This window comes from Culicoides brevitarsis, chromosome 3 (genome assembly GCF_036172545.1).
Source record: "Culicoides brevitarsis isolate CSIRO-B50_1 chromosome 3, AGI_CSIRO_Cbre_v1, whole genome shotgun sequence".
Classification (NCBI taxonomy): domain Eukaryota; kingdom Metazoa; phylum Arthropoda; class Insecta; order Diptera; family Ceratopogonidae; genus Culicoides; species Culicoides brevitarsis.
Window position 1 is genome coordinate 22,948,276 of NC_087087.1, and position 12,656 is coordinate 22,960,931.

At 45.3% G+C, this 12,656-nt stretch overlaps 1 protein-coding gene across 28 annotated transcripts in view; it reads right to left on the reverse strand.

Annotated features, from left to right (window-relative positions):
• LOC134836061 (twitchin) overlaps positions 1-12,656 on the reverse strand; it is a 53,044-nt gene that overhangs the window by 4,657 nt on the left and 35,731 nt on the right. For all 28 annotated transcript variants that reach the window (XM_063851232.1, XM_063851235.1, XM_063851230.1 and 25 more), the window contains 3 exons: positions 12,358-12,639; positions 10,880-12,296; positions 91-10,817 (listed from right to left, as the gene is read on the reverse strand). In XM_063851232.1, coding sequence (XP_063707302.1) covers positions 91-10,817; positions 10,880-12,296; positions 12,358-12,639 — 12,426 coding nt within the window. The remainder of the gene's footprint in view (positions 1-90; positions 10,818-10,879; positions 12,297-12,357; positions 12,640-12,656) is intronic.

A 12,656-nucleotide genomic window follows, 5' to 3' on the forward strand; every position in this document is an offset into this window, starting at 1 on the left:
GAATTGATAATAGAATGAGTAAAAAATGTCGGTTTCGCTGTTTTTGGGGAAAAATTGTAAAAAAAAAAGTGTTCTAAGAGGGTAACTTACCTTCAACGATCACAACGCAAGATGTTTCATCGGTACCGTGTTGATTCTTGGCAACGCATCTGTATTTGCCAGAGTCTTCGGGTCTGCAATCCAAAATTTCCATCGCTACAACGCCATCCGAGTGCATCATCGAGTACTCGTGCTTCGACAATTTACGGCTATTCTTGAACCACTCAATCGTTGGCATTGGCTTACCGCTGACACAACACAATAGCTTGCAGGTATCACGTGCTTGCATAACACGTGGACGTAAAAGGAATGTAAAGCTGGGTGCGCATTCTGTTTCTTCTTGCCACAATGGTTGACGGAGAGGTTCGCGACGACGTACCGGTTGCACGTCGGGCTTGTAAACGGGCGTTGCCTTTGGCATTTGATGGATATTGAGGAAGATGACTTCTTCGCGACTGCCATAATGGTTTTCGGCACGAATAATGTATTCGCCTCTGTCATCGAGTTTTGTGCGATTGATGATGAAGTAGTAATCGTCGCCAGCATAGCGTTTCATGAACTTGACACTCTGTTTCAACTCGACGTTGTTGTGATACCACGAAAGTGTCGGTGTAGCGACACCAATGACGCGGCAGTAGAATTTGACGCTTTGTCCTTCGTAGCACATGGTAGATTGTGGTTTGATGACGAAGCGTGGCGCAGCTTGACGACGATCGAAGGTCGTGTCTTGGATCTTGTATTTGGCAATCAACAACTTGCGTAACGACGAATATTCCGAAAGGTGACCCAACGGCAAAATGCTCTTGCCCCAGTTTTCGTACTTCTTGCGGATCTCGTCGCGCATCTTGATGAAGCGCGCACGTGCAATCTCGTTCGTGAGTGAACTGTGGTCGCCCGTGAGCCATGGATGCAACAAACATTCGTGTGCCGTCATGCGTTTCTCCTTGTTCTTGATCAACAAACGACGAATAAAGTCTTTGCCGTCTTCGGAGATGTCACGGAATGCTTCCTCGTCGAAGGTCCAGTCGCATGCCTTGACATTTTTGAGGGTATCGACATCGTTGTCTCCAGCGAATGGCGATAAGCCGCTCAACAAGACGTACGACAAGACACCGAGTGCCCACATGTCTGTGTAGAAACCAACTGGTTCACGTTCGACAATTTCGGGAGCAGCAAATTCAGCGGTACCGGTTGTTACTTTAACAACATCGTTGGGGTCGAGTTTGGTAGCGAGTCCGAAATCGATCAATTTGACATTTGTCGAAGTCTTGCGTTCGCACATCACATTCTCGGGTTTCAAGTCCAAGTGGATGATGTTGCGTTCGTGCATGTGTTTGACGCCCTCGCAAATTTGACGCATGTAATTGATGACTTCCGCTTCGGACATGACGTATTTCTCGTCCGTGATACGTTCGAAGAGTTCGCCGCCCGACAAGAATTCCAAAATCAAGACCATTTCATCGTCATCTTCGTAGGCATCATGCAAGTTGATGAGTTTACGGTGATGCAATTGGTTCATGACATCAATTTCGCGTTTAATCAAGTCCTTCTCAGTGGCAGTAGAGCATGGAATAAATTTGGCAGCGAAGATGAGGCCAGTAGCGCGTTCGCGACAACGATGTACCACACCGAAAGCTCCGGTGCCAATTTCCTCGAGAATATCGTATTTGTCGTAGACACTGTCAGTCGACACTTCCACGGGTTGTGGCACGAATTTCGAGTAGATATCAAAGACATATTGATCGTAATCTTTAATAGGTCCATCAGCCTTTCCGCGAATCTTTTTGCCATTTTCGTCGACTTCGTACGTCTTCTTCTTGAATTCCTTCTTGGGTGCGTCACGCATCGTTACCAAAGTGCTAGTTTGTGATGGATCAGAGCGACCATACACGTTCTCAGCATAAACACGGAACTCGAACTGATGTCCAGGCACCAAGTTGTGAATTGGCATGAGCGTGAAACGAGTTGTACCGACACGAATCCAAGTTTGATTTGGATGTTCGCGTTTCTCGACCAAGTAGTTCGTGATTGCCGAACCACCGTCCCAGCTTGGAGCTTTCCAGCTGAGTGACAAGGAGTCTGTTCCGATGTTCTCGACCAAGGGGAATTGTGGGGGATCTGGACGATCGCTGATTTGGATGGAAATGACAGCGGTATCTGTTCCCAATTCGTTTTCAGCTGTGAGACGGTAGGAGCCGCTATCGAGTTGAGATCCATCCAAAATGGTGAGAATGGCATGACGTTCTTGCGTCTCAACCTTGTAATGACCACCACTGTCGATTTCATGTCCTTCCTTTTGCCAGTGCATGCGTGGTTTTGGATAACCAGTGAAGGGGATCTTGATGACGACATTTTCGCCCTTGTCGAAGAACGCTGTATCGCGGAAACGTGGTGGCACGTTGAGTTTTGGTGGTGTCTTGATCGACAACGAGGCTTTCGTGGATTTGACGCCTCCCGTGTTGACGGCACGACAAACGTATTCATCGGCATCTTCTCCAAAGACATCCATGACGAGCAAATGATGCGTATCGCCGTCCGAATAGATTTGATGGCGAGATCCGTTTGCGAGTTCACGAGCGCCCTTGTACCACGTAATCTTTGGTTTGGGTGTTCCCGTGATCTTGCATTGGAATTCAGCGTTCTTGCCTTGCACAACACTCACGCTGTTCAATTCCTTGATAATTTCTGGTGGTGTCGGTACATTTGGATCGACAATCTTCACGCTGCCCGAGGCTTCGGAAGCGGGACCGATTCCTGCCATGTTTTGTGCAAACACGCGGAACGAGTATTGACGACCTTCGATGAGGTTGGAGCAGTTGATTTGATTTGCAACGCAAATGGCGACATTGACACGTTGCCATGCCTCCATGCCTTCTTCGCGTTTGTCGATCCAGTAACCTTGAATCTTGGTGCCGCCATCAACTTCGGGTTTGGCCCATTCCAAGTGAGCAAAGTCGCCTCCGACTTCCAAAACAGATGGAATGCCAGGTGGGCCTGGAGGATCGAATTTAGCCTTGGCTTTGACGTCATCAACCATATCCAATGGAGGTCCCATGCCATTTTCGTTAACAGCCATGATACGGAACACGTAACTTTGACCTTCTTGCAAACCTTGGCAGATGCATGAGCATTCCTTGACGAACGAGTGGATCGTAACGAAGAATGGTGAGTCGGTGTCACGACGATCAACGACGTAATGCGTGACACGTGAACCACCATCGTACGTTGGAGGTTTCCAAGACACAGTGCAAATGTGCTTGTCGACTCCAGAAACAATAATTGGTCCCGTTGGGGCTCCAGGAAGTCCCGTAATAAATGCGGTAATCTTTCCAGAAACGGCTCCACTGTCGTTTTGCAAGGAAACAACATATGCTCCGCCATCATCCTTCACGACATCACGAATATTGATGGTAATGTATTCATCGAAGATTGTGTAACGAATGTGATCGTTTTCTTTCAATGCCAAACCATCCTTTGTCAATTTAACTGTCATTGGATGATCACCAGAATAGTAAATCTTAATCTTGCCGCTTTCTTTCTCAACCAAGAAGACTTCTTCAGGCATATTGATGATCTTAGGTGGAACACCGACCTTCAAATAGCCAGAAGTGTGAACGAAACCAAGAGAATTGATAGCTTCACAAGTGTAATCTCCCTCATCGGAGTATCTGGCATCGTTGATGGTAAGTTTGAACACACCATTGATGGATTCGGCTTTGAACCGTCCTCCAGTATGGATTTCTTTGCCATTACGCAACCATCTTCCAACAGGTTCTGGTGTACCATGTGCCTCGCATTCCAATGTAATGAAACGATTGATGGGTACAAGAGAGTTCTGCAAACGACGCACCCATTCGGGCTTGACGCCTCCCAAAACTTCACAAACCTTGGTGAGTGGAGTGCAATCACTTGGTTCTGACTTGCCAGCGGCATTTTGAGCGATAATACGGAACTCGTAGTCACCCATTTCAACCAAATTTGTGACAGTGTATTCGGTATCAAGGACATTGTAGTCGTTGCATTTGACCCAGAGAGCACCTCCCATATCACGACGTTCGATGATGTATCCGGTGATTTTAGATCCGCCATCAGTCTCTGGTGGAGTCCATTTAAGATCGACGTAGTTCTTGCCAACCTTGATGACAGCAGGAGCTCCTGGACGAGATGGAACAGTGAATTTGCTCTTCATCTTGAATTTGCTTGAGTTCGATGATGGTTTGCTCAAACCAGCAGCATTTTGGGCACGAACACGGAATTCGTACTCGTGTCCTGGCAACAAGTTGTACACTTGGTATGTGTTATCCTTGACAAGGAAGTCATTGATGCGCCATGATGGATCATCAGCGCAATCCCTGAACTCAACTTTGTAGCCTTGAATGCGAGAGCCGCCATCGTGCAATGGACGATCCCAGGTGATGGTAGCGCAAACGCTATCCCAATCGATAACACGTGGTGGACCTGGTGGATCGGGAACCGTGAATGGATATGAGGCAACAAAACCGTCATCCATCATTAATGGATCACTAACACCATATTGATTCTCAGCACGAATACGGAAGGTGTATTTCTTCTTGTGTTCCAATCCAATGCTGTCATAGTGACATGATCGGACGAAACTGCTGCACTTAGTCCAGTATCCCATTGGTTCATAACGTTCAACAATGTAGTTCGTGATTGGTGAACCGCCATCGTCACTTGGTGGTTTCCAAGAGACAGTGCAAGAATCTGGCGTGATGTCAGACACTTCGATTGGTCCATTGGGTGGTAATGGACGATCAACAACTTGTACGCGACACGTACCCTTATCAGTGCCTTCAGAGTTGAACAACACAACGGTGTACATACCAGAATCGGCACGTTTTGATTTCTCGTTGATGAAGACAGTTTCGGTGTCGCTTGTCTTGAATTTGATGCGATCATCTTGCAAGACATCGGCACTGTTGATGGTCCATGCAACAGTTGGGCGTGGATTGGCAGTGTACGGCACAGAGATCTTGAATTCTTCTCCTGCTTTCACAATCAAGTCGCGGATAGATAAGTCTGATGTGATCTTAGGACGTTCAGCACGAGCACGAGCCATGATCAAATCAGACTCGGTACTCCATGGTCCAGCACCAGCAGCATTGACAGCTTGAACGCGGAATGAGTATTCCTTGTTTTCAATCAATCCTGGTACCTTGTAGATCAAATCAGTGACAGCAGCATGAGTAGCCTTGGTCCAAGTGTTGTCAGAAGACAACTTCTTCTCAATGTTGTAATGAGTAATTGGACTTCCGCCATCACTGCGAGGTTTAGTCCATTGAATAGTAATGGAGTCCTCGCTTGTCTCGAACATGCGTGGCGTTCCAGGTGGTCCTGGAGGATTGAATGGATGTCTTGCCTTGATTGGCTTATCGGTTTCTGCTGGATCTGATACTCCATATTTGTTCTCTGCCATAACACGGAATTCGTAATCTCTTCCAACAACCAAGTTACGGACACGAACGAAGGTAGTAGTTGTGTAACTGCTAACCTTTGCCCATGCTTGTGAACGTGCTTCACGTTTCTCAATAATATAGTTGGTAACTTGAGCACCGCCATCATCTTTAGGTGGATTCCAGAAGAGCGTCAATGCATCTCCAGCAAATTCATCAGCACGCAAGTTCTCTGGAGGCAATGGTCTATCCAATACTTTAACGTTAATTGTTGCAGTATCGAAACCAGAATTGTTGCGCAATTGCAAGCGGTATGTTCCGGCATCTGAACGTTCACTGCATTTGACGACAATACTGGCAGAATCTGGCGTGATTTGAATATGAGTTCTCTTGTCGGTTTCATCGACAACAGTATCATTAGCAAACCATGTTGCCGTGGGTTGTGGGAAACCAACGTATGGCACAAAGATACTGAAATCTTCACCAGCTCTGACAGTGATATCGCGAACAGCTCCCAAATCCATGACTGGTTTGTTTGGTTGCTCTTCGATGATGATGTTAGCTGATGGACGCGATGGATCCGATGGGCCGACATCATTAACAGCAATAACACGGAATTGATATTCATCACCTTCCTTCAAGTTAGGTACAGTGTAGCGATTATCTGGAATTGGATCGGCATCTTGATCGTTGGCATTCTTCCATGCGGTTGCATCCTTTTGTTTATACTGAACGTGGTATCCAATGATCTTGGATTTGCCATCGTTACGTGGAGGTCGCCATGAAAGAGTGACACTGTCCTTCGTGATACGATCAGCCTTTGGTGGTTCTGGAGGATCTGGGCGAGTACGTTGAATTCCAGCTGTGATTGTTTCAGATGGCTTGCTTGGCTCACCAGTACCGGCATCATTAACAGCACGAACACGGAATTCGTATTTGTTGCCTTCATGCAAGTCTTGTACGGTATATTGTGTGTTGGGCGTTGGATAGTTGTGTACTTTAAGCCATTCTCCGCCACGTTCACGTTTTTCAACCAAATATCCGGTAATCGGTTTACCACCGGAATATTGTGGTTGTTTCCATTCAAGAGTACATTGAGTAGGTGTGTATGAAACAATGTTTGGTTGTCCAGGTGGACCTGGAGGATCGAATGGACTCTTAGCAATCACTGGTTTTCCATCCAAAGGATCTGAAACACCATACAAGTTCTCAGCCTTGACTCTGAACGTGTATTTGTGACCTTCAGAGACATTCTTGCATGTATATGTTGTCTTTGGACAATATCCAGGTTGTGGATGCCATACTTCTGATCCGAATTCTTGCATTTCAACAACGTATCCAGTGATTGGGCTGCCGCCATCATCCAAGCTAGGATTCCATTCAAGTGTGATGTAGTCCTGAGTAACATCAGGATACAAGAATGGTCCGCATGGAGGTCCAGGACGGTCAACAACAATAACTTCAATATCAGCAGAATCCTTTCCAAATTCATTCTCAGCTGTGATTGTGAATTTACCAGCATCCTTGCGGTTTGATTTATCAACATGCAAAATGGTACGTTCAGCATTCGAGTCAATTGACATTCTGTTGCTTTCTGGGATCTTAATGTCATCTTTGAACCATTTAATTTCAGGAATTGGAGCTCCCGACAATGGAATATTGATATTGATTGGTTCACCAGCTCTGACCTTGATCTTCTTGCCAATGATGTGATCCAAATGCAATTTAGGTGCCTCACGCATTGGCTTAGCAGTCAACCAATTGCTGCTGTCTGATGGTTTGCCAGGTCCTGCAGCATTAACTGCGCTGACACGATATTCATATGTATGACCATCAGTAACGCGATCGTCAGTGTATTGCAATCCAGCGACAGGACTCTTGTTAAGTTGAATCCAACGACCAGTTGCTTTGTCACGACGTTCGATGTTGTAACCTTGAATTGGTGATCCACCATTGCTAATTGGTTGAGTGTATTTGATTGTGATGTGATCTTTGTCACTGTCAACCAATTCTGGTTTACCAGGTTGACCAGGAGCTGTGTATTGATTCTTAGCAACAACTGGTCTGCTGCAATCCAATGGATCTGATCGTCCTTGCAAGTTTTCAGCCATAACCCTGAACTCGTATTGGGTTCCCTCAATGAGTTTTGGAACAACGGCATGAGTATACTTAGGATTGACATAAGCAACAGCAGGTACCCAACCACCTCCGTGAGTCAAATCACGTTTCTCAATGACGTATCCAGTAATTTCACTGCCGCCATTATCCTTTGGTGGTTTCCATGACAAAGTAACGCTGTTGTTCGTAATTTCCTCGTAGTTCAATGGGCCTTCTGGTTTGTCTGGTCTATCCAAGACAGTGACTTCAAAGGTTCCCTCATCAATGCCAGAGTCGTTTTGCAAGAACAAGCGGTAACTGCCGGAATCATTGCGGTTGCAATTGACTGTATGGATGACGGTATGATGTCCAATTGCGGTAACAGTTGAACGTTCAGCAGTCTTCAATTCTTTGCCATTGACTGTCCATTGAACAGTTGGTGCAGGTTCACCAATAAAGTCAACATCAACGTGGAAGATGAGTCCAGCTTTGATGCGAATATCGTGCAATGGAGTCTTAATCTTGGGTGCGACAAATCTGTCACGAGCCATAATCATGTCTGATGGCTCTGATGGTTCAGATTCGCCAGCACTGTTGACAGCAATAATTCTGAATTCGTATTCATTGCCCTCGGTCAACTCAGGAACAGTAGCCTTGGTCTTCTTTGCAGGTACATGAAGAGCGTTAACCCAGTATGGGCTACCTTTCTCTTTGCGTTGTACAATGTATTCTTCGATTGGTGCTCCTCCAGTATTCTTTGGTGGAGACCATTCGAGATCTGCATGGTTTTTGCCCCAATCAGTAACGTATGGTTTGCCAGGAGCACTTGGTTCATCAACTTCGTTCTTGGCGGTTGTTGGTCTCGATGTTTCCAATGGTTCAGATTCACCGACAACGTTAACAGCAATAACACGGAAGTGATATTGTTTGTTGTGAATCAAACGTGTGACTTCGTGCACTAAGGTAGTGCTCATGCCAGCATCTGACCATGTTCCACGTTGAGTATCCATCTTCTCGATGACATAATGCAAAATTGGAGTGCCACCATCATCAGCTGGAGCATTCCATTGCAAGTGACAACCGTCCTTTGTAACGCCACTGACTTGCAATTCTGGTCTTGGCTTGCTTGGTTTATCCAAGACTTGAACATTAGCGCTAGCTGAATATTCACCAAGTTCATTCTTAACAGTTAATGTGTACAAACCGGCATCGGTACGTTGAGAATATGGAATTTCAAAGGTGATCTCACCGCAGAATAATTGTGTATGAATGCGATCTGAGGCAAGCAAGAGTTTGCCGTCGCGTTTCCATTCGAAGGTTGGTTTTGGTGAAGCTTCGATTGGAACGCAGAAGTAAATGCGTTTTCCAGCATGTACAACTTGATCTTGCAATGCTGCTTTGTCGAAGTGAGGAGGAATATAACGAGATTTAGCAACAACTGGTTGTGATGGCTCGCTAGGATCACTTGGTCCTCCCTTATTGACGGCAATGATACGGAATTCATATTCAACACCTTCGGTAAGTCCCTTGCAACGACCTTCAGGTTGGAAGGCAGAAATTTCTGCTCCCTTCTCCCAGTTTCCGAATTTAGGACGTTTCTCAATAATGTATTTCTCAATTTCAGATCCGCCATCCTTGCGTGGTGCAGTCCATTTGAGATCAACGTGATCTTTGTCCCAATCGACAACTTCTGGTCTTCCTGGTTTGTCGGGTTTGCCAAATTGATCCTTGGCAGTAACGGGAGTTTGTGTAGCAAGTGGTTGAGATTCACCGAATTTGTTGACAGCCTTGACACGGAATTGGTATGAATGTCCTTCGATCAAGTTGTCAGCGCGCAAACTTGTTGTTACGCTCTCTCCTACAGGTACCCAACGAAGAGCATCTGTATCGAGTTTTTCAACAATATAGCTGAGAATTTCAGAGCCACCGTCATCACGTGGAGGACGCCAGTGAACAGTGATACCGCTGCGAGTAACATTATCGTGACGAATAGGACCTTCTGGAGGTGCTGGAACATCAGCGACTGAGACTTTGACAGTGGCTTCATCAAAACCATTGCGATTCTTGGCAGTCAAAGTATATACACCAGTATCTGACCGTTTGCTGTCCATGACACGGAAGAAGGCTTTGTAATCTTCATAACGAACAGAAATGCGATCTGTCTTCAAAAGCATGTTATTCTTGAAGGTCCATTCTTTGTTCGCTGGTGGTTCACCAGAAACGGGAACATTAAATTCGAATGTTTGTCCAGCACGAACCTTGATGTCGAGCAAGTAGTTGCGATCGATCTTTGGTGGTTGATTCTTGGCACGAGCAATATGAGGCTCAGTTGGCAATGAAGGCTCACTGACACCTCCCTTATTGATAGCACGAACACGGAATTCGTATTTTGTACCTTCAATAAGATCGTCAACGCGTCCCTTGCAATCTTCTCCTTGCGTTTCACCGCATTTTTCCCAATCAGGGCTAAATTTGTCCTTCTTCTCAATAACGTATCCAATAATTTCGGATCCGCCATCCTTTGGTGGTGGAGTCCAAACCAATTCAACGTAGTCCTTGTCGAAGTCAGATACTTCCGGACGACCTGGACGATCGGGTTCGTTGAATGGATTCTTAGCTTCGATACCTTGAGCCATGTTAAGTGGTTCAGATTTGCCTTGACGATTAACAGCACGAACACGGAATTTGTATTTGTGTCCTGGCGTAAGTCCTTCTACAGCCAATTCAGTTTCAGGACCATCAGTTTCGCCAGCTGGAACCCAGCGTCCCGTTGCTTCATCCATCTTTTCAACAACATAACGTTCGACTGGACTTCCTCCATTTTCCTCGGGAGCTTTCCATGACAAAGTACATCCCTTAGCATGTACATCAGAAGCTTCCAAAGGACCACGTGGTGGAGCAGGAACATCCAAGACAACGATTTCAATATCAACACTGTCTTTGCCATTTTCATTTTCAGCAGTAACAGTCCATGTACCAGTTTGCGCACGAGAAGCACAACGGACATTCAATTTGGTGTTGTAATCATGGTGATAAACCTTCATGTCACCGCTTGAGCGAACTTCAGACTTATTGAGGAACCATTTCGTTGTTGGAGTTGGTTCACCACTAACCTTAACATCAAAGTTGAATGGATTGCCAGCACGAATGCGAAGATCCATAAGATTGGTACGATCGATTTTGGGTGGAACGTTGCGTGGGCGACAGACAATAGCCGAGCTTGGATCGCTTGGTTCTCCTGGACCAGCATCGTTGACAGCACGAACTCTGTAAATTTTTTTTGTGAATTATCATGTTATTAATATCGAAAATATCTTTTAAACCCTTACCTGAATTCGTACGTTTCTCCTTCAACAAGATCTGGCACAGTTCCATGTGTGATTGGACCAAATACTTCGGCAGCCTTTTGCCATGATTGTCCAAATTGAGGCTTTTTCTCGATGATGTATCCAGTAATAGGAGATCCACCATCGTGCAAAGGTTCTGTCCATGCAAGTGAAATAGAATCCTTTGTAGAATCTGTACAACGAACATTTGCTGGTTTTCCAGGTTCGTCGAATGGATTCTTAGCGACAATTGTTTCATCAGCAACCAATGAAGGTGATTCTCCCTCAGCATTGACAGCATATACACGGAATTTGTATTCACCACCTGGAGCTAAGCCAGTAACTTCCATGTGTGGTTCAGTTGAGCGTCCACATGGTACCCAAACACCAGTTTCGGTATCCATTTTTTCTGCTTGGAAGTATTCGATAGGAGTGCCGCCATCGTCGGCAGGGCGTTTCCACTTGAGTTTGCATCCTTCCTTGTGTATGTCAGAAATTTCAAGAGGACCTTTCGGTGCAGACGGTTTGTCAGTCACAATCACCGTGACTGTAGCCTGATCTCTACCAGAACTATTGACCGCAATAATTTCATATTCACCAGAGTCGTCACGATTAACTGGACGCACAGTAAGCTTTGTATTATAATCAACGTTTGTGATTTCAACACGACGACCAGATGATAATGGTCCTTGATTGAAACGCCAATCGATCTTTGGAGCTGGCTCACCACTGACGTTAACATCGAACTTCAGCAAAGTACCTGCAGAAATTGTAGTTTCGCGCAAGTTCTTTCTGTCGATGCGAGGTGGCAAGTAACGTGGTTTGGCAGTATGATTTTTGCTTGCATCAGAAGGTTCTGATTGACCTGCTTTATTAACAGCAATAACACGGAATTGATAGACATTTCCTTCAACCAAACCGCCAACAGAGCATTTTGTCTTCTTGCTGTTTGTTTCGGTAGCTTTTTCCCACATTGGACTGTATTGATCCTTCTTTTCAATGATGTAATGAAGGATTTCAGATCCGCCATCAGTAGCTGGCTCGGTCCATTGAAGTTCAACGTGGTTCTCAGACCAATCAACGGGTGATGGTTGTCCAGGTTGTGATGGAACTGTGAATGGATCTTTGGCAACAATGTGTCCAATAGTTTCGAGAGGTTCAGATTCTCCCTCGCTATTGACAGCCTTGACACGGAATTTGTATTCATGTCCAGGAATCAAATCCTTGACGTCGAATTCTGGTGCAGAGTCGTCGGTCTTGCCACATGGAATCCAAACACCATTTTCGGGATCGAACTTTTCAACGACATAGTGATCAATTGGCATACCACCATCATCCTTAGGACGTTTCCATTTGAGCTTGCATCCCTCTTTGTGTACATCAGAAACTTCCAATGGACCTTCTGGAGGAGCAGGTTTGGCTGAAATATAAGAACACAATTATATTTTTTGCATTTATAAAAAAATAACAAATTTTCTTACAGATGATATCAACTTCAACTTCGACACTGTCAGTGCCATATTTGTTAGTAGCTGTAATCTTGTATGTGCCAGTATCCTTGCGTTCAGGTGTCTCATTGATGAATTTAGAGTTGTATGGAACATTCTCAATGCGACGGTGAGTTGTGATATTGACCGAACGATCGTTGAATGTCCAGTGAACACTTGGGCAAGGTTCACCAGAAATCTTGCAATCAAAGATGAAGGGTTCTCCTTCTTTGAGTTGTTTGTTCTTGAGATTCTTACGATCAATTCTTGGAGCCACTGTATAAGAAAATAAT